The sequence below is a fragment of the Salmo salar genome, chromosome ssa02 (assembly GCF_905237065.1).
Source record: "Salmo salar chromosome ssa02, Ssal_v3.1, whole genome shotgun sequence".
NCBI lineage: Eukaryota > Metazoa > Chordata > Actinopteri > Salmoniformes > Salmonidae > Salmo > Salmo salar.
In genome coordinates, this window is record NC_059443.1 from 21914135 (window position 1) to 21937763 (window position 23629).

Here is a 23629-nt window from a genome sequence, read left to right on the forward strand (position 1 = left end):
GTTTTAACAGTGGCCAAGTAGGCTTCTGTGGCTATTTGATCATAATGTAGGCCTACTAGAGTGGGCTACCATCAAAAACAATGGAGAAAATGCAACCCATAGCATTTTTACATAGAAATAGCTATTCTGTCATTAAGCCTACAGCAGCAGCTAATGAGTAGTGTTCAATGTAGGCCTAAATTCCATGAGACTTTTGAAAAAAACATGCAGGGCTTGACATTAACCTGTTTATCCACTTGTCCTTCAGACAAGGTGGTGACTGAAAATGTTGTTGTGTTGTTTGATGCAAGAAACCACTTTACAAAATAAAATACATTATTATTCCCATACCATTATTACAGAGAATCAGACAAATTATGCTACCCTCTGCCTATTGGCTACTTAGCTTATTCAACCCTGTCTCAAAACACAACAATGGCCCTTTAAGACAAAAAAAAGCTCTTTACCTGACTCGCTTTGCAAAGATGCCTAGGAATGTACACGTTTGTCCTCTTGTAGGAAGCAATCACTCCCCTGTTGCTGACTACAAATGATCTAACAGGGCTAAAAACTCACTAACCAGAGAAGGATATGAACAAAATGTGCACAAGTGGCTACATGTAGCTCTCGCTTTGATCTCAAAACAAGCACATCTACTGAAGAGGGTTAAACCAAGGCCTTATACCTTTTAAAGAGTTAATAAATGATGTTATGATAAACTGTAAGGTCTCTTCAGGAGACCTCTATGTGTGTGCTAAAACCTGTTTTTGCGTGTTGTGACCTTCAGACACTATCAGAAGGCATCTACGTTCAGACTCCTCCTGTCTGGATCCCACTGTGGTTATGTTTTTCTGAGAACACAAGGCTGCCACAGACCTGATGAAACCAGCCACCTGTCAGAAGATGCTTACACTTGTTCACTTTGTTATGACTCTATACTTGTGATGAAAGGTCAAGTTTCGGTCAAACCCACTTCTGAGCTTTTCCTTGCTGATAAGATGGTTGCTGCTGACAGGGGGAGGTTAGATTTATTAAATTGTTGTTGCCAGGGAAACTCACGCAAGGAGGACTGGGAGAGGCTATATGAGTTACAGGATGTCTTAGACATTTTGCAGAACATGGGGAGAACTATCATATACTGTTATACTGTACTCTGTACCAACTTCTGCATACAATTGTATTACTAAAGGAGTATTTTAAAACTTAAAGAGTCTGTGTTTCCTTTCCGTTACTAATGTATGTTTTATAGTTATATAGACCTGATAATTTGTTGAAGAAATTGACCAACACTGCTCATGACCGCTCATGCTATAAACACAGTCCAGTTCAAAGTAAATGGCACAGATTCATATACAGTTGAAGTCGGAAGTTTAAATACACCTTAGCCAAATACATTTAAACTCAGTTTTTCACAATTCCTGACATTTAATCTTAGTAAAAATTCCCTGTCTTAGGTCAGTTAGGATCACCACTTTATTTTAAGAATGTGAAATGTCAGAATAATAGCAGAGAGAATGATTTATTTCAGCTTTATTTCTTTCATCACATTCCCAGTGGGTCAGAAGTTTACATACACTCAATTAGTATTTGGTAGCATTGCCTTTAAATTGTTGAACTTGGGTCAAACGTTTCAGGTAGCCTTCCACAAGCATCCCACAATAAGTTGGGTGAATTTTGGCCCATTCCTCATGACAGAGCTGGTGCAACTGAGTCAGGTTTGTAGGTCTCCTTACTGGCACACGCTTTTTCAGTTCTGCCCACAAACTTTCTATAGGATTGAGGACAGGGCTTTGTGATGGCCACTCCAATACCTTGACTTTGTTGTCCTTAAGCCATTTTGCCACAACTTTGGAAGTATGCTTGTGGTCATTGTCTATTTGGAAGACCCATTTGTGACCAATCTTTAACTTCCTGACTGATGTCTTGAGATGTTGCTTCAATATATCCACATCATTTTCCATCCTCATGATACCATCTATGTTGTGAAGTGCACCAGTTCCTCCTGCAGCAAAGCACCCCCACAACATGATGCTGCCACCCCCGTGCTTCACGGTTGGGATGGTATTTTTCGGGTTTTGCCAGCCTCCCCCTTTTTCCTCCAAACATACGATGGTCAATATGGCCTATTTCTGTTTCATCAGACAGAGGACATTTCTCCAAAATGTACAATCTCTGTCCCCATTACATTTACATTTACATTTAAGTCATTTAGCAGACGCTCTTATCCAGAGCGACTTACAAATTGGTGCATTCACCTTATAATATCCAGTGGAACAACCACTTTACAATAGTGCATCTAAATCAAAAAAAAAAATTAAAATATTTAGATGCACTATTGTAAAGTGGTTGTTCCACTGGATATCATAAGGTGAATGCACCATTTTGTAAGTCGCTCTGGATAAGAGCGTCTGCTAAATGACTTAAATGTAAATGTAATGTAAATGTAAATCTTTTAAGGGGGGGGGGGGTTAGAAGGATTACTTTATCCTATCCCAGGTATTCCTTAAAGAGATGGGGTTTCAGGTGTCTCCGGAAGGTGGTGATTGACTCTGCTGTCCTGGCGTCGTGAGGGAGCTTGTTCCACCATTGGGGTGCCAGAGCAGCGAACAGTTTTGACTGGGCTGAGCGGGAACTGTGCTTCCTCAGAGGTAGGGAGGCGAGCAGGCCAGAGGTGGATGAACGGAGTGCCCTTGTTTGGGTGTAGGGCCTGATCAGAGCCTGAAGGTACGGAGGTGCCGTTCCCCTCACAGCTCCGTAGGCAAGCACCATGGTCTTGTAGCGGATGCGAGCTTCGACTGGAAGCCAGTGGAGAGAGCGGAGGAGCGGGGTGACGTGAGAGAACTTGGGAAGGTTGAACACCAGACGGGCTGCGGCGTTCTGGATGAGTTGTAGGGGTTTAATGGCACAGGCAGGGAGCCCAGCCAACAGCGAGTTGCAATAATCCAGACGGGAGATGACAAGTGCCTGGATTAGGACCTGCGCCGCTTCCTGTGTGAGGCAGGGTCGTACTCTGCGAATGTTGTAGAGCATGAACCTACAGGATCGGGTCACCGCCTTGATGTTGGTGGAGAACGACAGGGTGTTGTCCAGGGTCACGCCAAGGCTCTTAGCACTCTGGGAGGAGGACACAAGGGAGTTGTCAACCGTGAGGGCGAGATCATGGAACGGGCAGTCCTTCCCCGGGAGGAAGAGCAGCTCCGTCTTGCCGAGGTTCAGCTTGAGGTGGTGATCCGTCATCCACACTGATATGTCTGCCAGACATGCAGAGATGCGATTCGCCACCTGGTTGTCAGAAGGGGGGAAAGGAGAAGATTAATTGTGTGTCATCTGCATAGCAATGATATGAGAGACCATGTGAGGATATGACAGAGCCAAGTGACTTGGTGTATAGCGAGAATAGGAGTGGGCCAAGAACAGAGCCCTGGGGGACACCAGTGGTGAGAGCACGTGGTGCGGAGACAGATTCTCGCCACGCCACCTGGTAGGAGCGACCTGTCAGGTAGGGACGCAATCCAAGCGTGGGCGGCGCCGGAGATGCCCAGCTCGGAGAGGGTGGAGAGGAGGATCTGATGGTTCACGGTATCAAAGGCAGCAGATAGGTCTAGAAGGATGAGAGCAGAGGAGAGAGAGTTAGCTTTAGCAGTGCGGAGAGCCTCCGTGACACAGAGAAGAGCAGTCTCAGTTGAATGCCCAGTCTTGAAACCTGACTGATTAGGATCAAGAAGGTCATTCTGAGAGAGATAGCAAGAGAGCTGGCCAAGGACGGCGCGTTCAAGAGTTTGAGAGAAATGAAAGAAGGGATACTGGTCTGTAGTTGTTGACATCGGAGGGATCGAGTGTAGGTTTTTTCAGAAGGGGTGCAACTCTCGCTCTCTTGAAGACGGAAGGGACGTAGCCAGCGGTCAAGGATGAGTTGATGAGCGAGGTGAGGTAGGGGAGAAGGTCTCCGGAAATGGTCTGGAGAAGAGAGGAGGGGATAGGGTCAAGTGGGCAGGTTGTTGGGCGGCCGGCCGTCACAAGACGCAAGATTTCATCTGGAGAGAGAGGGGAGAAAGAGGTCAAAGCACAGGGTAGGGCAGTGTGAGCAGGACCAGCAGTGTCATTTGACTTAGCAAACGAGGATCGGATGTCGTCAACCTTCTTTTCAAAATGGTTGACGAAGTCATCCGCAGAGAGGGAGGAGGGGGGAGGGGGAGGAGGATTCAGGAGGGAGGAGAAGGTAGCAAAGAGCTTCCTAGGGTTAGAGGCAGATGCTTGGAGTTTAGAGTGGTAGAAAGTGGCTTTAGCAGCAGAGACAGAAGAGGAAAATGTAGAGAGGAGGGAGTGAAAGGATGCCAGGTCCGCAGGGGAGGCGAGTTTTCCTCCATTTCTGCTCGGCTGCCCGGAGCCCTGTTCTGTGAGCTCGCAGTGAGTCGTCGAGCCACGGAGCAGGAGGGGAGGACCGAGCCGGCCTGGAGGATAGGGGACAGAGGAAATCAAAGGATGCAGAGAGGGAGGAGAGGAGGGTTGAGGAGGCAGAATCAGGAGATAGGTTGGAGAAGGTTTGAGCAGAGGGAAGAGATGATAGGATGGAAGAGGAGAGAGTAGCGGGAGAGAGAGAGCGAAGGTTGGGACGGCGCAATACCATCCGAGTAGGGGCAGAGTGAGAAGTGTTGGATGAGAGCGAGAGGGAAAAGGATACAAGGTAGTGGTCGGAGACTTGGAGGGGAGTTGCAATGTGATTAGTGGAAGAACAGCATCTAGTAAAGATGAGGTCAAGCGTATTGCCTGCCTTGTGAGTAGGGGGGGGAAGGTGAGAGGGTGAGGTCGAAAGAGGAGAGGAGTGGAAAGAAGGAGGCAGAGAGGAATGAGTCGAAGGTAGACGTGAGGAGGTTAAAGTCACCCAGAACTGTGAGAGGTGAGCCATCCTCAGGAAAGGAACTTATCAAGGCGTCAAGCTCATTGATGAACTCTCCAAGGGAACCTGGAGGGCGATAAATGATAAGGATGTTAAGCTTGAAAGGGCTGGTAACTGTGACAGCATGGAATTCAAATGAGGAGATAGACAGATGGGTCAGGGGAGAAAGAGAGAATGTCCACTTGGGAGAGATGAGGATTCCAGTGCCACCACCCCGCTGGCTCGATGCTCTAGGGGTATGCGAGAACACGTAGTCAGACGAGGAGAGAGCAGTAGGAGTAGCAGTGTTATCTGTGGTAATCCATGTTTCCGTCAGCGCCAGGAAGTCTAGGGACTGGAGGGTAGCATAGGCTGAGATGAACTCAGCCTTGTTGGCCGCAGACCGGCAGTTCCAGAGGCTGCCGGAGACCTGGAACTCCACGTGGGTCGTGCGCGCTGGGACCACCAGGTTAGAGTGGCAGCGGCCACGCGGTGTGGAGCGTTTGTATGGCCTGTGCAGAGGAGAGAGAACAGGGATAGACAGACACATAGTAGACAAGCTACAGAAGAGGCTACGCTAATGCAAAGGAGATTGGAATGACAAGTGGACTACACGTCTCGAATGTTCAGGAAGTTAAGCTTACGTTGCAAAAATCTTATTGACTAAAATGATACAGTACTGCTGGCTGGTGGAGTAGGCTAGCTAGCAGTGGCTGCGTTGTTGACTTTGAACGTGTAGCTGGCTAGGTAACCTCGGTAGTTTCAGTACTACACCTTGTCATGATACAAAGCAACTTTGTAGCTAGCTAGCTAACATAACACTAATCAAGACGTTCCTTGTAGTGTATTTAGTTTCAACAATGCTGCTCGTCGGTAATAGTTGGCTGGGTTAGGAAAAATGGCGTCGCGGGGGACGGAAATAGCTGGCTAGCTAACCTCGATGGCTGGCTAGCTAACAATTATCAAGCTATGACAAAGACAACTAAGTAGCTAGCTAGGTAACACTGCACTAGTGAAATCGTTCCGTTGTAAAGTATTAGTATCTACAGCGCTGCTAGTCGGTAACGGTTGGCTAGCTGGCAGTGGGTTAATGATGACTAGGTGTGTTGAGTAAGTCTGGCGCCGCGTCGCGGCTGGCTGGCTCACCTCGATAATACTCAAACTCAAACTACACAATTATCTTAGATACAGAGACAGCAAAAACAACTATGTAGCTGGCTAACTAACACTAACACCACACTAATCAGGTCGTTACGATGTAATAGTTTCTGCAGTGCTGCTAGTCGGTAGAAGTTGGCTAGCTAGCAGTGATGACTAGCTAGCTAGCAGCTAGTAGTGTTGACTACGTTAGGAGGACGAAGATAGCTAGCCTCGATAATTACTCAGTTACTCTAAACTACACAATTATCTTTGATACAAAGACGGCTATGTAGCTAGCTAAGAAGAATTGCTCAGATCAAACAAATCAAGCCGTTGTAATGTAGTGAAGTGTAATATTACCTGTGGAGCGAAGCGTGGTGCGGCTGCTCGCTCCATGTGCAGTTGCAAACCGTAGTCAGGCTTTTTTATGGCGGTTTTGGAGCAGTGGCTTCTTCCTTGCTGAGCGGCCTTTCAGGTTATGTCGATATAGGACTCGTTTTACTGTGGATATAGATACATTTGTACCTGTTTCCTCCAGCATCTTCAGAAGGTCCTTTGCTGTTGTTCTGGGATTGATTTGCACTTTTTGCACCAAAGTACATTCATCTCTAGGAGACAAAACGCATCTCCTTCCTGAGCGGTATGACGGCTGCGTGGCCCCATGGTGTTTATTATTGCGTACTATTGTTTGTACCTTCAGGCGTTTGGAAATTGCTCCCAAGGATGAACCAAACGTGTGGAGGTCAACAAGGTCTTGGCTGATTTCTTTCGATTTTCCCATGATGGCAAGCAAAGAGGCACTGAGTTTGAAGGTAGGCCTTGAAATACATCCACAGGCACACCTCCAATTGACTCAAATGATGTCAATTAGCCTATCAGAAGCTTCTAAAACCATGACATCATTTTCTGGAATTTCCAAGCTGTTTAAAGGCACAGTCAACTTAGTGTATGTAAACTTCTGACCCACTGGAATTGTGATGCAGTGAATTATAAGTGAAATTACTTGTATCATGCACAAAGTAGATGTCCTAACCGACTTGCCAAAACTATAGTTTGTTAACAAGAAATTTGTGGAGTGGTTGAAAAACGAGTTTTAATGACTCCAACATAAGCGTATGTAAACTTCCGACTTCAACTGTACATTGCCTTCGGACAGTATTCAGACCCCATTACTTTTCCCACATTGTGTTATGTTACAGCCTTATTCTAAAATTGATTCCATTTTCCCTCATCGATATACACACAATACCCCATAATGACAAAGCAAAAACAGGTTTTTACACATTTTACATTTACATAAGTATTCAGACCCTTTACTCAGTACTTTGTTGAAGCACCTTTGGCAGTAATTACAGCCTCGTGTCTTATTGGGTATGACGCTACAAGCTTGGCACACTTGTATTTGTGGAGTTTCTCCCATTCTTCTCTGCAGATCCTCTCAAGCTATGTCAGGGTGGATAGGGAGCGTTGGTGCACAGCTATTTTCAGGTCTTTCCAGAGATGTTCGATCGGGTTCAAGTCCGTGCTCTGGCTGGGCCACTCAAGGACAGTCAGAAACTTGTCCCGAAACCACTCCTGGCTGTGTGCTTAGGGTCGTTGTCCTGTTGGAAGTACAGTACGGGCTCTGTTCTTTGTTCTGTTCATCTTTCCCTCGATCCTGACTAGTCTCCCAGTCCCTGCCACTGTAAAACTTCCCCATAGCATGATGCTGCCACCACCGTGCTTCATCGTAGGGATGGTGCCAGGTTTCCTCCAGATACGACGCTTGGCATTCAGGTCAAAGAGTTGAATCTTGATTTCATCAGACCAGAGAATCTTGTTTCTCATGGCCAGAGTCCTTTAGGTGCCTATTGGCAAAATCCAAGTGGGATGTCATGTGCCTTACTGAGGAGGGGCTTTCATCTGGCCACTCTACCATAAAGGCCTGATTGGTGGAGTGCTACAGAGATGGTTGTCCTTCTGGAAGGTTCTTCCACCTCCACAGAGGATCTCTGAGCTCTGTCAGAGTGACCCTCGGGTTCTTGGTCACCTCCCTGACCAAGGCCATTCTCTCTCGATTGCTCAGTTTGACCGGGCAGCCAGCTCTAGGAAGAGTCTCGGTGGTTCCAAACTTCTTCCATTTAAGAATGATGGAGGCCATTGTGTTTGTTGGGGCTGTAACGATGTGTGCTGAGAGTCGGGAAGCAAGTTCAGGGAGTGAGTGTTTTAATAAATAAACACAACATAATACAAAATAAGAAACATGAACAACGCACAGACATGACACAGAAACAATAACGCCTGGGGAAGGAACCAAAGAGAGTGACATATATACGGAAGGTAATCAGGGAAGTGATGGAGTCCAGGTGAGTCTGATGAAGCGCAGGAGCGCGTAACAATGGCAACAGGTGTGCGCCATAACGAGCAGCCTGGTGACCTAGAGGCCGGAGAGGGAGCACACGTGACAGTACCCCCTCCCCAACGCGCGGCTCCAGCCGCAGGACACCAAAATGACGATCTCGGGGATCAGGAGCGGAGCGGACCGGTCACCTCTGCTGAGGCACGGGAAACCTGTCAGTCCGGCTGAGACGCGGGAGCATAGTGACCTAGAGCACCGGAGAGATTATACATGACGGTACCCCCTCCCCAGGCGTTCGGCTTCAGCCGCAGGACGCCAATCAAAGGGACGATCCCGGGGATCAGGAGCGGACCGGTCAACCCTGCTGATGCTCAGGAACCTGTCGCCGACTGGAGCGCGGGAACCTGACAGACCGGCTGAGGCAGGGGAGCCTGGCGATCCAGCTGAGGCATGAGAGCCTGACGAGCTGGTGGAAGTAGGGGAGCCTGGCGATCCGGCAAGGCATAAAAGCCCGACAAGCCGGTTGAGGCAGAGGAGCCTGGCGATCCGGCTAAAGCATGAGAGCCTGACGAGCCGGCGGACGCAGGGGAGCCTGGCGTTCTGTCTGAGGCATGAGAGCCTGTAGCGGCTCCCGGACCCGACATCATTCCCACCGAAAAAAAAAACTCCCTGATGCATCCCTTGGGTGAGGCGTTATTCTATGGATCTACAGGTTCCCGCGTCTTAGCAGAGGTGACCAGTCCGCTCCTGATCCCCGGGATCGTCATCTTGGTCGGCGTCCTACGGATGGAGCCACGCGTCGGGGAGGGGGTACTGTCACGTGTAATTAATCCCTCTCCGGCCTCTAGGTCACCAGGCTGCTCATTAGGGTGCCCACTTGTCACCAGCGTTACACGCATAACGACACTCAACTGGACTCCATCACCTCTTTGATTACCTGCCCTTTATATGTCACTCCCTTTGGTTTCTTCCCCAGTCGTCATTGCTGCCGTTTCATGTCTGTGCGCTGTTTGTGTTTCTTGTTTTGTTTATTTATTTATTAAATGTATTCACTCCCTGAACTTGCTTCCCGACTCTCAGCGTACATCGTTACAGGGACCTTCAATGCTGCAGAATAGTTTTTGTACCCTTCCCCATATCTGTGCCTCAACAATCCTGTCTCGGAGCTCTACGGACAATTCTTTCGACCTCGTGGCTTGGTTTTTGTTCTGACATGCACTGTCAACTGTGGGACTTTATATAGACAGGTGTGTGCCTTTCCAAATCATGAATTTACCACAGGTGGACTCCAATCAAGAAACATCTCAAGGATGATCAATGGAAACAGGACACACCTGAGCTCAATTTCGAGTCTCATAGCAAAGGGTCTGAATACTTATGTAAATAAAATGTGCAAACATTTTGAAAAACCTTTTACCGCTTTGTCATTGTGAGGTATTGTGTGTAGATCGATGAGGAAACAATGTATTTAATCCATTTTAGAATAAGGCTGTAATGTAACAAAATGTGGGAAAAATCAAGGGGTCTGAATACTTTCAAAATGCACCGTATGTTCATAGTGTATCTATAAATACAACATATTTGGCTCCATTTGCGCAATAAGGTCTATTATGTCGTGCCATTTTAAGTATCATTTCTCACATCAATCAACAGTATTTGGGCAAACATGGATTTCTCACAATCAAAAATTCCTTGTGGACAGATGTGAGCTGTTTCCAGTTCATTCCTGAATCCCACTCTCTTATTTCCTACAAATTACATGCCATCCTCTCTACTTCGTCTAAACATTAGATAGCTGTTTATGTTAGTCTTCCATGATCTTATCAATTGGTTGATCATTTACTGTAACAACAGGTACAAATTAAAAATTCATTTGATTAATATGTTTCCAACCACGCCCTCGCCATGGGAAAACTGACTTGTATTCGCCCAGGAAAACGTCAATCCAAATTCCCCCGAACTGCATTGGCTGTAATTCAACACAATGAATTTAGACCACTACCATTTCCACACATTGCAGAGGCGCGGAAGTTGGTTTAGTAGGGTACGTTTATGTTGTTAAATTGTGCGAAATAACTTCAAATACAGTTAGTGAAATCTATTTTTAAGGACATATGGTTTGGGAGCAGATGAACGCATTGAAAGTGTTCTGAATGTTTGAAATCCTCGAAAAAAATAACATCCCAACGTTAGCATGCCGATGTAACAATGTGTTAAGCGAACCTGACTGGTTAACGTTAGCTATTTGCATATCTAAAGTTAAATGTACATTGTTTTCTGAAATGCAACGATACTGACATTTGCTTACAATTTAGTATTGTTCGGACGTAAAAGTGATGTCAACTATTCCTTCACACATTAATTATTAGCTAGCTAACGCGTTCGCTGGAGACAGCTTGCTACCTAACAGCCATTGTAAGTATCTGCTGCGTCTTACCAGACTGGAAAGAATAGGAGATATAACTACCAATTTCTTTCTCGTATTCATCCAGACGCTACTATAGCTAGCTAGTATGATGTTAGTTGTCTTACAGAAAGACACATTCAGGATCCTTACCACTACGATTTAGAAAGCAAGGTAAGTTGAGCTATTGTAATAGCTAGATACAATGCCAATGAGTAACGTTAATACGTTGTTGTTGAGAAGCTAGGCCTATATACCGCGCCACGGTTTTGCAAGAAGAATGGAAGTTGACAGTAAATGAAGCGGTTTCCTGTGTCTCGTCTGTAGCAGAATGTTGGGGGAATGCGGTATGCTGGAACGAGACAGAAGGGGGCTACGGAAATGCTCTGTGACTCTCTGCAAAGAGATGGTGGTAGACGAGCTGTTCATTCAGTCGCTGCAGACAGACGACATTCTTACCGACAGCATGGCAGAAAGCATCCTGGTATGTTGTGTTCACCATGTTAAATTGTGTAGCTCGATACTACTACTACCAGGTCGGGTGACTTATGACACTATCAACGTCCAAAAAAATGCATGCATTCATGGCCCAAATGTCTTATTGTTGATTTATGTAATTAACTTCAATCATGTAATCAAATGTGAATGTTAGTGTAGATCAGGGTTTCCCAAACTCGGTCCTTGAAACTCGTCCTTGCCCCCTGTGTGCATGTTTAAAAATGTTTTGCCCTAGCACTACACAGCTGATTGAAATAATCGAAGCTTGATGATGAGTTGTTTATTTGAATCATGTGTACTGCTAGGACAAAAACCAAAACATCCAGGGGGGGGCAGAGTAGATGACCATGTCTTTCACTTTATATTTTTTGTAATCTGTGTTGATATCCGTTGTTCCCCAGGCGGAGCCGACCTCCCACAAGCGGAGCTGGCGTCTGCTGTCCCTGCTCCCCAAGCGTGGTCCCAGAGCCTTCAGCAGCTTCTGCTCAGCACTGAGAGACACAGAGCAGCAGCACCTATGTGCCCTGCTCACAGAGTCACCAGAGAGGGACGGAGAGAGACAAGTGAGTGGGCACTGGGTGCCACACAACACAATAATCAGACGTTGATCCAGACAGACGAGCAGAAGGACAAAGATAGAAAGGGAGAGGGGTGAGCGCCACAACCAACCTAAGCCTCAAACTGTGCCCCTTACACAGTGTCCCCAGACAGCTAGGGCGAAAGACAGGGCTGAGGAGGTGATTTCCACAACATACCCAATCCAAGCTTCAGGCCGCTACGCCCTATTCACAAAGACCCCAGTTAAAGATGGTGAGAAAGAGAGGGATGAAGAGAAAGAGGTGAGCTCTACCCAACACCTAAGCCAAGCTACAGACTAAGTTAGAATATTTTCCTGGTATTTTACAAATGTTCCATCCCAAGAATAAAATAACTTTTCTCCCGAGTAACCCTGTATTTCCCTCCGAAACTGGAAGTGTCATTGAAAAACATAAAGCATATGTAATGAAAAACATTCAAACCTAATGCTACCTGAGTCTGATACATTTTTACGAGCCCTACATTAAAGACATTTAATGAGCCCAAAGCCCAAATAATTGTGCCATTATCTATAGGATATAGGCTACTGCGCATTACACACGACAGGGAAGCATAAAACCACATAGATGTAGCTAGCTATATGCTCTCTTGGGTAAATGCATGAAACAAGCTCCAGTAGGCTAAACTTTTTGAGTGGGAACTGTATTACTGTATTGTATTATACTGTATTATATGGACTGGAATTACGCACATCGTTCAAACCATGATAAAGCAGAAGAGAACATGAAGATTGAATGGTTATGGGTCTGAATAAATAACTGCCGCTATCGCACGCATTCACTGTTCTTTCAAACTACCCGTGAGTTCTGTTGGCTGCTGTATTTAACATTCAGCAAAAAATATATTGCGTCCTTCGAATACTCTATTGGTGTAAGAAATGCAAAAAGAATTGTCTAGCTTTTCCTGCATGGGATTCAGAACTAAGGAGTGTTTTTTTAAGGAGAGGCCAGTGGAGCACAGGCGCTTGCGTATTGTGCAAGAGTCAGAGGCTAAAAGTTAGATGCTTATTATGCATTACCCATCATTAATTAGCTAAATATAAGGCTAATAATGTATTACCTGAAAGAGGTAGGCTAGAACATTATCTATCTCAATTTAGAACAGGATTATCTATTTTGGATGCAATTTGAATGGAGTTGATAGTGTGTTCACTGATTTAAAGCAACGATAGAGTTATAGGCTGTTTTTAAAACTCTCGAACTGCAATAAACATTTTTTTTTTTTACAAAAACAAGGTGACCCCTGAAAGCCAGGTGGAGATGGGTAAATTAGACGGGCATTTGCACTTTATATTACTGTAGCATAGGCTATGCTGCAGTCAATGTAGGCCTCCCTGTCACAAGAAAAAACGTTACCATGATGAGATGATACAGGAAGCGTAACTGCTGCTTTTGCAACAGCTAATGGGGATCCTAATAAAATACCAATACAGTAGGTCTACATGCATTGTGAACTGCGCTCCATACTGAGATGGGCTGTCTGTCCCAAACCTGAGCGTTGATTCATCAATCAGCAGCCGTAGAGAAACCAGATTTGGACATCGCATATCATTTTAACAGTTCCATTTCACGCCATGCTGTTCATATAAGTCATTTATTATAATTTACCGGTTTCTCGCAGTTATTTATCCCGGGAAAGGGGAGTGGTTTTGGACGGTAAATCTCGGAAACCGGGTTCCTGCCATTCAACCCTACTACAGACTGTCCCCCCCAGGTAGTCGCTAGAGAAAGAAGTGACCAGAACACTCCCAACCCAGGCTACAGACTGCTGTAACAGGAAGAAAGAGGGGGATGGGGAGAAAGAGGGGAATAAGAAAAGAGGAGGAGAGATATAGATTAGGAGAGAGATGAGAATCAGCCATCACTCCCAACCCAAGCCTCCTCTGGATGTTTTGGTATTCACACTGCAGACGAGAGAGAAAAAATAAGCAATGAACTGGTTTCGCCTATAAATGTTCAGATTGTATTGAGGTCGAAGGTAAGTTAAAACATGGTTCAATTCTCAATTTCCTTTGTCATTCAGAGATATGTGGACTCTCCCCTCCCACTGCCCACCCAGGAGGGGATGGTTCCAGCCAAGAGAGCCAGAACACAAGGTGAGTAGAGCAGTCATCTGAGCTGGGTGCATTCAAGATCAGTTTTACAACTGTTTCATTCACAATATTTGCCCGTTTCCTAGGAGATCGTGGGAAGTGGGAGGGATTGTTTGTGTGGTTGTTTGGGAGGGGAAAAAGGTATAAATGTAATCATTCTGTTTGTTGGCTTGCAACTCAGTAAAAAGCTTATTTTTAATAAACCCAATAAAACTGTGTAAAATGAAAATGTCCCAATTGAGTCCAGTTGTATACTTTGATCAGTGTGGAAGCAGTGTTCTGTAGCCTTGGTATGGAGTGCCACTGCCCAGCCAGTCTCACCACCTGCAGGCACCACACCCGTGTGACTTGCTCACATAGCTGTAGTACAAAGGTTGTTACAACACCATTATATGTTGCTAACAGCTTCCATTTCAAGGCAGAAACGTGACCTTGAATGGAACCCTGCTCTGATATGCGTTATTGTAATTGTTTGTCTCCACTGGTGTATTTTATGGAATGAAATACACGCAGGGTGTAATGTCATTCTAATATGTGTTTCAGAGTCAATGGAGATGTGTCTGGATGCAGACAGTCCCATCACCAGCCCTGTTCTTCCCTGTACACCAGACTTCTACCTCTCACACTGCCAACAGGTACAACGCTCACTGTTAATACAAACCAGTAAATCACCTGTCTGTACCATGTCACTGCCAACAGGTAAAACACAACAGTCTCTGTCTGGTATCTCTTACCTGAGACAATTAACGTTGTTAACTGCTGTATATTTTTGGTTCTCATATTTGTCACTGCAAATACAACTATTATAATACAATGCAACTTTATGCAATCCCCTAGGGCAGTTAGTTTCAAGGCAGCAGCCACTGCAACATGCACCTTTGCAACAAACACATGCATGCACTTCCTGTGTCCAGAATGTGTTTCCAGCTGCTGTTTAGCTGCATTGTCCCCCAAGGTATTTCTAGGGAGCAGCAGAGCAGATCTTCCTATTCATCCACCTCAACCTGTAACAGCTGTTGAAGTGTCTCCACTCTAAACAGACAGCTATTAGACTTCTGCAGTATAGACAGAGTTTAGACAGTACCAGGGGAGTCCCACTGGTCCGTAGAAGACGATCTCTGTCTAGACCACAGTCAGTTTGACAGGAAAGAGACACGGGGAGAATTCCCCCAGCCCATATGTTCAAGTCTCTGTAAACCTGCTGAGGTTGGGGATGATTCATCACTGAGCTCCACTGGGGTGTAAAACTGTCATTGAAGTACATGGACAGAAACCACAACAAACACTGCTGAGAACAGCAGCAATGTAAGCACATTATTTTCCTTCAGGTAAACCATGTCATATTCTCATGCTGCTTTTTTGTGTCTCTTGTCCCTCCCTCTTTTCTCCTCCTTTCCCTCTCTCCTCCCCTCACACTTTCTCTCTCCTCCCCCTCTCCTCTCTTTCTCCCCTTCAGTCCTATAGTATGGTATCTAGTCCTCGTGGCCTGGCCTTGGTGATCAGTAATGTCTCCTTTGACCCCTGTGCTGCTCCTGACCTGGACTCCAGGAAGGGAGGGGAGGTGGACGAGGAGGTCCTCAGGAAGGTGTTCACTGAGCTGGACTACATAGTCACCGTCCGGAGAGACCTCACAGCTCCGGTAACAGAGACATACAGTTGAAGTCGGAAGTTTACATACACCTTAGCCAAATACATTTAAATGTTTTTCACAATTCCTGACATTTAATCCTAGTAAAAATTCCCTATCTTAGGTCAGTTAGGATCACTTTATTTTAAGAATGTGAAATGTCAGAATAATAGTAGAGTGATTTATTTCAGCTTTTATTTCTTTCATCACATTTCCAGTGGATCAGAAGTTTACATACACTCAATTAGTATTTGGTAGCATTGCCTTTAAATTGTTGAACTTGGGTCAAACGTTTCAGGTAGCCTTCCACAAGCTTCCCACAATAAGTTGGGTGAATTTTGGCCCATTCCTCCTGACAGAGCTGGTGTAACTGAGTCAGGTTTGTATGCCTCCTTGCTCGCACATGCTTTTTCAGTTCTGCCCACAAATTTTATATAGGATTGAGGTCAGGACTTTGTGATGGCCACTCCAATACCTTGACTTTAATGTCCTTAAGCCATTTTGCCACAACTTTGGAAGTATGCTTGGGGTCATTGTCCATTTGGAAGACCCATTTGTGACCAAGCTTTGACTTCCTGACTGATGTCTGGAGATGTTGCTTCAATATATCCACTTAGAGGTATGACGGCTGCGTGGTCCCATGGTGTTTATACTTGCGTACTATTGTTTGTACAGATGAACGTGGTACCTTCAGGCGCTTGTAAATTGCTCCCAGGGATGAACCAGACTTGTGGAGGTCTACAACTTTTTTTTTTCTGAGGTCTTGGCTTATTTCTTTAGATTTTCCCATGATGCCAAGCAGAGAGGCACTGAGTTTGAAGGTATGCTGTTATGAACCCCTTTGGCCCTGCAGCCTAGGGGGGATGGAAACGAGGCCCGTAACATATCTCATGTAAATCACAATAGTGAAAAGGAACAGTGAGAACTAATAACCACAGACAACTTAAATCTAGTAGGGGAGAAGGAGAGAAAAGAAATACACACAGGATACCTGTATCTGTAACATATGCCTTGAAATACATCCACAGGTACACCTCCAATTGACTCAAATTATGTCAATTAGCCTATCAGAAGCTTCTAAAGCTGTGACATCATTTTCTTAGATTTTCCAAACTGTTTAAAGGCACAGTCAACTTAGTGTATGTAAACTTCTATCCCACTGGAATTGTGATACAGTGAATTATAAGTGAAATAATCTGTCTGTAAACAATTGTTGGAAAAATTACTTGTGTCATGCACAAAGTAGATGTCCTAACCGACTTGCCAAAACTATAGTTTGTTAACAAGAAATTTGTGGAGTGGTTGAAAAACAAGTTTTAATGACTCCAACCTCAGTGTATGTAAACTTCTGACTTCAACTGTATATACACACACACAGTGTAAGACAGTGGTGCCAGAGGTACAGCAGTGCTTCAACCAACGTGGACTATATCGGTGGATCCCCCACTAGCTTCAATCAGTGGCACTCAGGCATTAGTTTGCCTTGATCTTCAGATAGACCTGTTGCTATTAGAGTCATGGTGTTAGCTAGTGGAGACAGCTGTTTGCAGAATTGGTCTTTCCATGACCATTTGTTTACAATGTAAAGAACAAAAGGTGAATTTACAGCTCTACACTTCCTCTCTATATAACTAGTGGCGCTTGCACTTTGTGTCAAAATGTACCAAAATAATTCTAGAAGTGCTATGTAATTAGAATATAGTTTAATACCTGATTGATCTCTCTCTGACAGGGCATGCGGGCGTGCATTGAGCAGTTTGGCAGACGGCAGCAGCACCAGACAGTATCCAGCTGTGTGGTGTGTCTGCTGTCCCATGGAGTAGAGGGGGCTATCTACGGCACAGACGGACAGCTACTGGAGGTGTGTGGGACCTCATTCAGTTGAGAGTGAAACCCTTTCTCTCTGATGATGATAATCATATTAATTTAATCTCTGTCTCTCTCTCAGTTGGACTGGGTGTTTGAGGCGTTTGACAACGCCCACTGTCCTCTACTGCAGAATAAACCCAAGATGTTCTTCATTCAGGCCTGCAGAGGAGGTGAGCTCACATGATCTCTCTGCCCTCACTCTCCCTCCTTCCCTTTCCCCAACCCTCCCTCCCCTGTTCTCTTCTTCTAACCCGTCTTCTCTCTGTCTCTGTCTCCCTCCAGAGGAGATGGACTGTGGGGTGGAGCAGTCAGACGGGCCAGAGAGGACCCAGTCTCCTGGCTGTGAACAGAGGGATGCAGGGAGGGAGGGAGAGGGCGATGGAGACACCAGGCAGATGGAGGAGAGAGGCAGGCTCAGAGTCAAACTGCCCCAGCGCTCTGACATGATCTGCGGCTTCGCCTCCCTCAAAGGTGTGTGTGTGTGTGTGCTTATGTGTGTTGTCTGAGTCGGTTTATGATGTGAATGTTGGAATATTTGGTGGTATTTCTTTGTAATGTCTGTTGGGCCCTGCTAGGTAATGTGGTGTCTGTTGGGCCCTGCTAGGTAATGTGGTGTCTGTTGGGCCCTGCTAGGTAATGTGGTGTCTGTTGGGCCCTGCTAGGTAATGTGGTGTCTGTTGGGCCCTGCTAGGTAATGTAGTGTCTGTTGGGCCCTGCTAGGTAATGTAGTGTCTGTTGGGCCCTGCTAGGTAATGTAGTGTCTGTTGGGCCCTGCTAGGTAATGTGGTGTCTGTTGGGCCCTGCTAGGTAATGTGGTGTCTGTTGGGCCCTGCTAGGTAATGTAGTGTCTGTTGGGCCCTGCTAGGTAATGTAGTGTCTGTTGGGCCCTGCTAGGTAATGTGGTGTCTGTTGGGCCCTGCTAGGTAATGTAGTGTCTGTTGGGCCCTGCTAGGTAATGTGGTGTCTGTTGGGCCCTGCTAGGTAATGTAGTGTCTGTTGGGCCCTGCTAGGTAATGTGGTGTCTGTTGGGCCCTGCTAGGTAATGTAGTGTCTGTTGGGCCCTGCTAGGTAATGTGGTGTCTGTTGGGCCCTGCTAGGTAATGTAGTGTCTGTTGGGCCCTGCTAGGTAATGTAGTGTCTGTTGGGCCCTGCTAGGTAATGTAGTGTCTGTTGGGCCCTGCTAGGTAATGTAGTGTCTGTTGGGCCCTGCTAGGTAATGTAGTGTCTGTTGGGCCCTGCTAGGTAATGTGGTGTCTGTTGGGCCCTGCTAGGTAATGTGGTGTCTGTTGGGCCCTGCTAGGTAATGTAGTGTCTGTTGGGCCCTGCTAGGTAATGTGGTGTCTGTTGGGCCCTGCTAGGTAATGTAGTGTCTGTTGGGCCCTGCTAGGTAATGTAGTGTCTGTTGGGCCCTGCTAGGTAATGTGGTGTCTGTTGGGCCCTGCTAGGTAATGTAGTGTCTGTTGGGCCCTGCTAGGTAATGTAGTGTCTGTTGGGCCCTGCTAGGTAATGTAGTGTCTGTTGGGCCCTGCTAGGTAATGTAGTGTCTGTTGGGCCCTGCTAGGTAATGTGGTGTCTGTTGGGCCCTGCTAGGTAATGTAGTGTCTGTTGGGCCCTGCTAGGTAATGTGGTGTCTGTTGGGCCCTGCTAGGTAATGTGGTGTCTGTTGGGCCCTGCTAGGTAATGTAGTGTCTGTTGGGCCCTGCTAAGTAATGTAGTGTCTGTTGGGCCCTGCTAGGTAATGTGGTGTCTGTTGGGCCCTGCTAGGTAATGTGGTGTCTGTTGGGCCCTGCTAAGTAATGTAGTGTCTGTTGGGCCCTGCTAAGTAATGTAGTGTCTGTTGGGCCCTGCTAGGTAATGTGGTGTCTGTTGGGCCCTGCTAAGTAATGTAGTGTCTGTTGGGCCCTGCTAGGTAATGTGGTGTCTGTTGGGCCCTGCTAGGTAATGTAGTGTCTGTTGGGCCCTGCTAGGTAATGTGGTGTCTGTTGGGCCCTGCTAGGTAATGTGGTGTCTGTTGGGCCCTGCTAGGTAATGTAGTGTCTGTTGGGCCCTGCTAGGTAATGTGGTGTCTGTTGGGCCCTGCTAGGTAATGTGGTGTCTGTTGGGCCCTGCTAGGTAATGTGGTGTCTGTTGGGCCCTGCTAGGTAATGTAGTGTCTGTTGGGCCCTGCTAGGTAATGTGGTGTCTGTTGGGCCCTGCTAGGTAATGTAGTGTCTGTTGGGCCCTGCTAGGTAATGTAGTGTCTGTTGGGCCCTGCTAGGTAATGTAGTGTCTGTTGGGCCCTGCTAGGTAATGTAGTGTCTGTTGGGCCCTGCTAGGTAATGTAGTGTCTGTTGGGCCCTGCTAGGTAATGTAGTGTCTGTTGGGCCCTGCTAGGTAATGTGGTGTCTGTTGGGCCCTGCTAGGTAATGTGGTGTCTGTTGGGCCCTGCTAGGTAATGTGGTGTCTGTTGGGCCCTGCTAGGTAATGTGGTGTCTGTTGGGCCCTGCTAGGTAATGTAGTGTCTGTTGGGCCCTGCTAGGTAATGTAGTGTCTGTTGGGCCCTGCTAGGTAATGTAGTGTCTGTTGGGCCCTGCTAGGTAATGTAGTGTCTGTTGGGCCCTGCTAGGTAATGTGGTGTCTGTTGGGCCCTGCTAGGTAATGTGGTGTCTGTTGGGCCCTGCTAGGTAATGTGGTGTCTGTTGGGCCCTGCTAGGTAATGTGGTGTCTGTTGGGCCCTGCTAGGTAATGTGGTGTCTGTTGGGCCCTGCTAGGTAATGTGGTGTCTGTTGGGCCCTGCTAGGTAATGTGGTGTCTGTTGGGCCCTGCTAGGTAATGTAGTGTCTGTTGGGCCCTGCTAGGTAATGTGGTGTCTGTTGGGCCCTGCTAGGTAATGTGGTGTCTGTTGGGCCCTGCTAGGTAATGTGGTGTCTGTTGGGCCCTGCTAGGTAATGTGGTGTCTGTTGGGCCCTGCTAGGTAATGTGGTGTCTGTTGGGCCCTGCTAGGTAATGTGGTGTCTGTTGGGCCCTGCTAGGTAATGTGGTGTCTGTTGGGCCCTGCTAGGTAATGTGGTGTCTGTTGGGCCCTGCTAGGTAATGTGGTGTCTGTTGGGCCCTGCTAGGTAATGTGGTGTCTGTTGGGCCCTGCTAGGTAATGTGGTGTCTGTTGGGCCCTGCTAGGTAATGTGGTGTCTGTTGGGCCCTGCTAGGTAATGTGGTGTCTGTTGGGCCCTGCTAGGTAATGTGGTGTCTGTTGGGCCCTGCTAGGTAATGTGGTGTCTGTTGGGCCCTGCTAGGTAATGTGGTGTCTGTTGGGCCCTGCTAGGTAATGTGGTGTCTGTTGGGCCCTGCTAGGTAATGTAGTGTCTGTTGGGCCCTGCTAGGTAATGTGGTGTCTGTTGGGCCCTGCTAGGTAATGTGGTGTCTGTTGGGCCCTGCTAGGTAATGTGGTGTCTGTTGGGCCCTGCTAGGTAATGTGGTGTCTGTTGGGCCCTGCTAGGTAATGTAGTGTCTGTTGGGCCCTGCTAGGCACTGCAGCCATGAGGAACACCAAGAGAGGATCCTGGTTCATCCAAGAGGTCAACTCAGCGCTCCGCTTCAGAGCCAGAGACACACACCTATCAGACATACTGGTGCAGGTAAACACACACACCACATATCACAGTCATAGTAAGTACATTTTCCCTCAATAAAGTAGTTATCAGCAAATTCAGTGCTAGTAACCTTTTCTAATCTGCCCTCAGGTGAATGGTCGTATTAAAGACAGAGAAGGCTATGCTCCTGGCACCCCCCACCATCGCTGTAAGGAGATGTCTGAATTCACCAGCTCCCTCTGCAAAGACCTCTACCTGTTCCCCAAGTACCACCCTCAGTACTGACACGCACACATTTCTGCACCCCTACAGCACCACACACATACCGCACCCACTACTGACACATACTGTTACACACACTCACAGAGGATTCATTCATTCACATTTGCTGTGCAAATTCCCTCTCACAGACAAACTCTTGGAAAGGAAAATGGAATAAGTTGTTGTAAGTCTGTGTGCTTGGTAATGGGCATGAAGTATACATGACTGGTATGCAGCTGATGTGTGTACCTACCTATCAGCTAGGCCTGCTATATGTGTATCTGTGCCAGTTAGAAATGGGATTGAAATGTTCTAGGAAATATTTTAGCTCGCTAACACACCAGAATATATTTAAATGTATCACTTTTAATTTCTAACTAAACAGTAACTTTTGGGTTTCAAGTTTATTCTTTTTTTAAACGTATTTTGTATGCAGATCTATTTTTATCAATTTATTTTGTATCAAATCATTTTTAAGCTGTTTTTTGTAAGAATTGTAAAGCCCTTGTCTCCTTTTTGTATTGAAAAATGTTTATTATAAAATGCATGTCATTATATGCATTAGAATAGGAAATCCCCCTGACCAAATGAAGGTGTGTCCATCTGATGGGCAGACAGGTGATGGTGTAAAGTTATTGGCTGAGGATGCAGCATGGAGGGAGCTGCATTTCAATACCTTACTGTTTTTACACCCTCCTCCTAGTAATCTGAGTCTTCCACTGAAGGATACTGGAACAAGTAGATAAGATATTGGGAGTTTCAGGTTTGTTAGGAATGATTTGATGTGTTATTGAGGCAACAAGTGTACTGCATTCCATTTGAATAGAATGGAGTCATGACCATTTCTCTCACAAACAACTGTCCTCCTCCCCCTCCCATCTCTCTACCTCCATAAGGGGGTTACGGTCTAAGGCACTGCATCTCAGTGCAAGAGGCGTCACTACAGTCCCTGTTTCGAATGCAGGCTGTGTCACATCTGGCTGTGATTGGGAGTCCCATAGGGCGGCGCACAATTGGCCCAGCGTCGCGTCATCCAGGTTTGGCCGGGGTAGGCCGTCATTGTAAATAAGAATTTGTTCTTAACTGACTTGCCTAGTTAAATAAAGGTTAAATAAAACATTTAGGTTAATTAATGTTGGAACTACACTGGTAACCAGACTTATTACTTAGATGTGATGAAAGAAATGTCAACATTTTATTTAAATTAGTTACATTTATATGTTACACCAATGAATTATATTAGAATTCTATGTAACTGCTTGTCATCTCTGGTCAACTTGAGACCTAAGTTATCCACTGTCAACGTTTGCTTGACCATTAAGATTTCAGTTCACAAGATGGATGTACATCAAATGTATTTATATAGCCCTTCTTACATCAGCTGATATCACAAAGTGCTGTACAGAAACCCAGCCTAAAACCCCAAACAGCAAGCAATGCAGGTGTAGAAGCACGGTGGCATGGATGTTTTAAAGATGTATTGATTGATTTTAAAGCAGCTACAGTATTTTCCTTTTCGATTTGATATGCAATATTCCATAACAATGTGTGCCATGTGAAATATGTGTTAAGTATTGTCTTTAAAATACTTGGTTTATCATTTACATAGGATGACGCATCACATTCAAGTGTATGAGCAGCAATATTGATGTTTCTCAGAATGAGTAGCGGTGTGTTTGATTCTAACAGTGTTGTAGGGAAGAGTGATATGACAGGAACAGTATGAATTGAGCTGTTGACCAACCAATCACAGAGTCAACGCGTAGTGATCATCTTTAAAACCAGTTCTACAGAGATCCTGTTAAATAGTATTCTAATTCTATGGACAGTTCACCCCAAAATCAAAGTGCCAGATGTTAGACGTTTTCCATTCGGTTTGAAGCCTCTAGTTCGGTTTCAACTAACTTAATGTGTACAATATAGCATCTACACAACCGGTGTGGTTGAAAGCCATGTTTTTTGAAATTGTAAATGTTCAGAAAGTGGATTTTGTGGTGAAGTAGATTATCCCTTGAAAGTGAAGTACTGAGGGCTGGGGTTCACTGCCGTAAGCTAAGGAGCTGCTGGGGATGTGGGGGAAGATGACTGTATTTATGTCTAAAGCAAAGACTGCCAAATGTTCAAGAAAATAAACAGCCTTTTGTTTTGTTTCTATGACTTGAATTTCTATAAGTTGTGTTGACATTCACTGTGTGCTGCGTGCATGAGTGTGTATGAGAGAGCACTGTACATGTGTACACTATGCATGATATATTTTGATCTCTCCTTGTTGCTGTTTGTTTATATCGCAGTGTACATCCAGTCCCCCTCTCAGTGTACTGGTATAGTATAACTCACATAACCCTGTAGTAAGGACTGTTTCATGACTGTACGATATGC

General features: G+C 45.9%; 1 protein-coding gene across 8 annotated transcripts; it reads left to right on the plus strand.

The window, feature by feature from the left end:
- The first annotated feature begins 10288 nt into the window (after positions 1 to 10288).
- Positions 10289 to 23400, plus strand: LOC106576719 (caspase-2). 8 transcript variants are annotated; one of them, XM_045700219.1, is made up of 13 exons: positions 10321 to 10377; positions 10826 to 10911; positions 11041 to 11221; positions 11637 to 11798; positions 11934 to 12074; positions 13855 to 13927; positions 14468 to 14559; positions 15381 to 15563; positions 17284 to 17412; positions 17500 to 17590; positions 17703 to 17891; positions 20925 to 21034; positions 21140 to 23400. In XM_045700219.1, exons 3-13 carry the CDS (start codon positions 11069 to 11071, stop codon positions 21272 to 21274), a joined length of 1458 nt encoding a protein of 485 aa, XP_045556175.1. In that variant the 5' UTR covers positions 10321 to 10377; positions 10826 to 10911; positions 11041 to 11068; the 3' UTR covers positions 21275 to 23400. The 8 variants fall into 8 exon arrangements, with proteins under 8 accessions (XP_014009548.1, XP_014009588.1, XP_014009573.1 ...); XM_014154080.2 differs by having other exon boundaries at positions 11065 to 11221; XM_014154073.2 differs by lacking the exon at positions 10826 to 10911 and having other exon boundaries at positions 10289 to 10377; positions 11065 to 11221.
- The last annotated feature ends 229 nt before the right edge of the window (positions 23401 to 23629 follow it).

Bases quoted from the DNA above. Each gene is read 5' to 3' on its own strand.
- LOC106576719 (XM_014154073.2), top strand. From the start codon at position 11,069: ATGTTGGGGGAATGCGGTATGCTGGAACGAGACAGAAGGGGGCTACGG. The intron at 12,075-13,854 runs GTGAGCTCTACC...TTTGTCATTCAG, and splicing joins AGAGGGATGAAGAGAAAGAG to AGATATGTGGACTCTCCCCT. The intron at 14,560-15,380 runs GTACAACGCTCA...TCTCCCCTTCAG, and splicing joins ACCTCTCACACTGCCAACAG to TCCTATAGTATGGTATCTAG.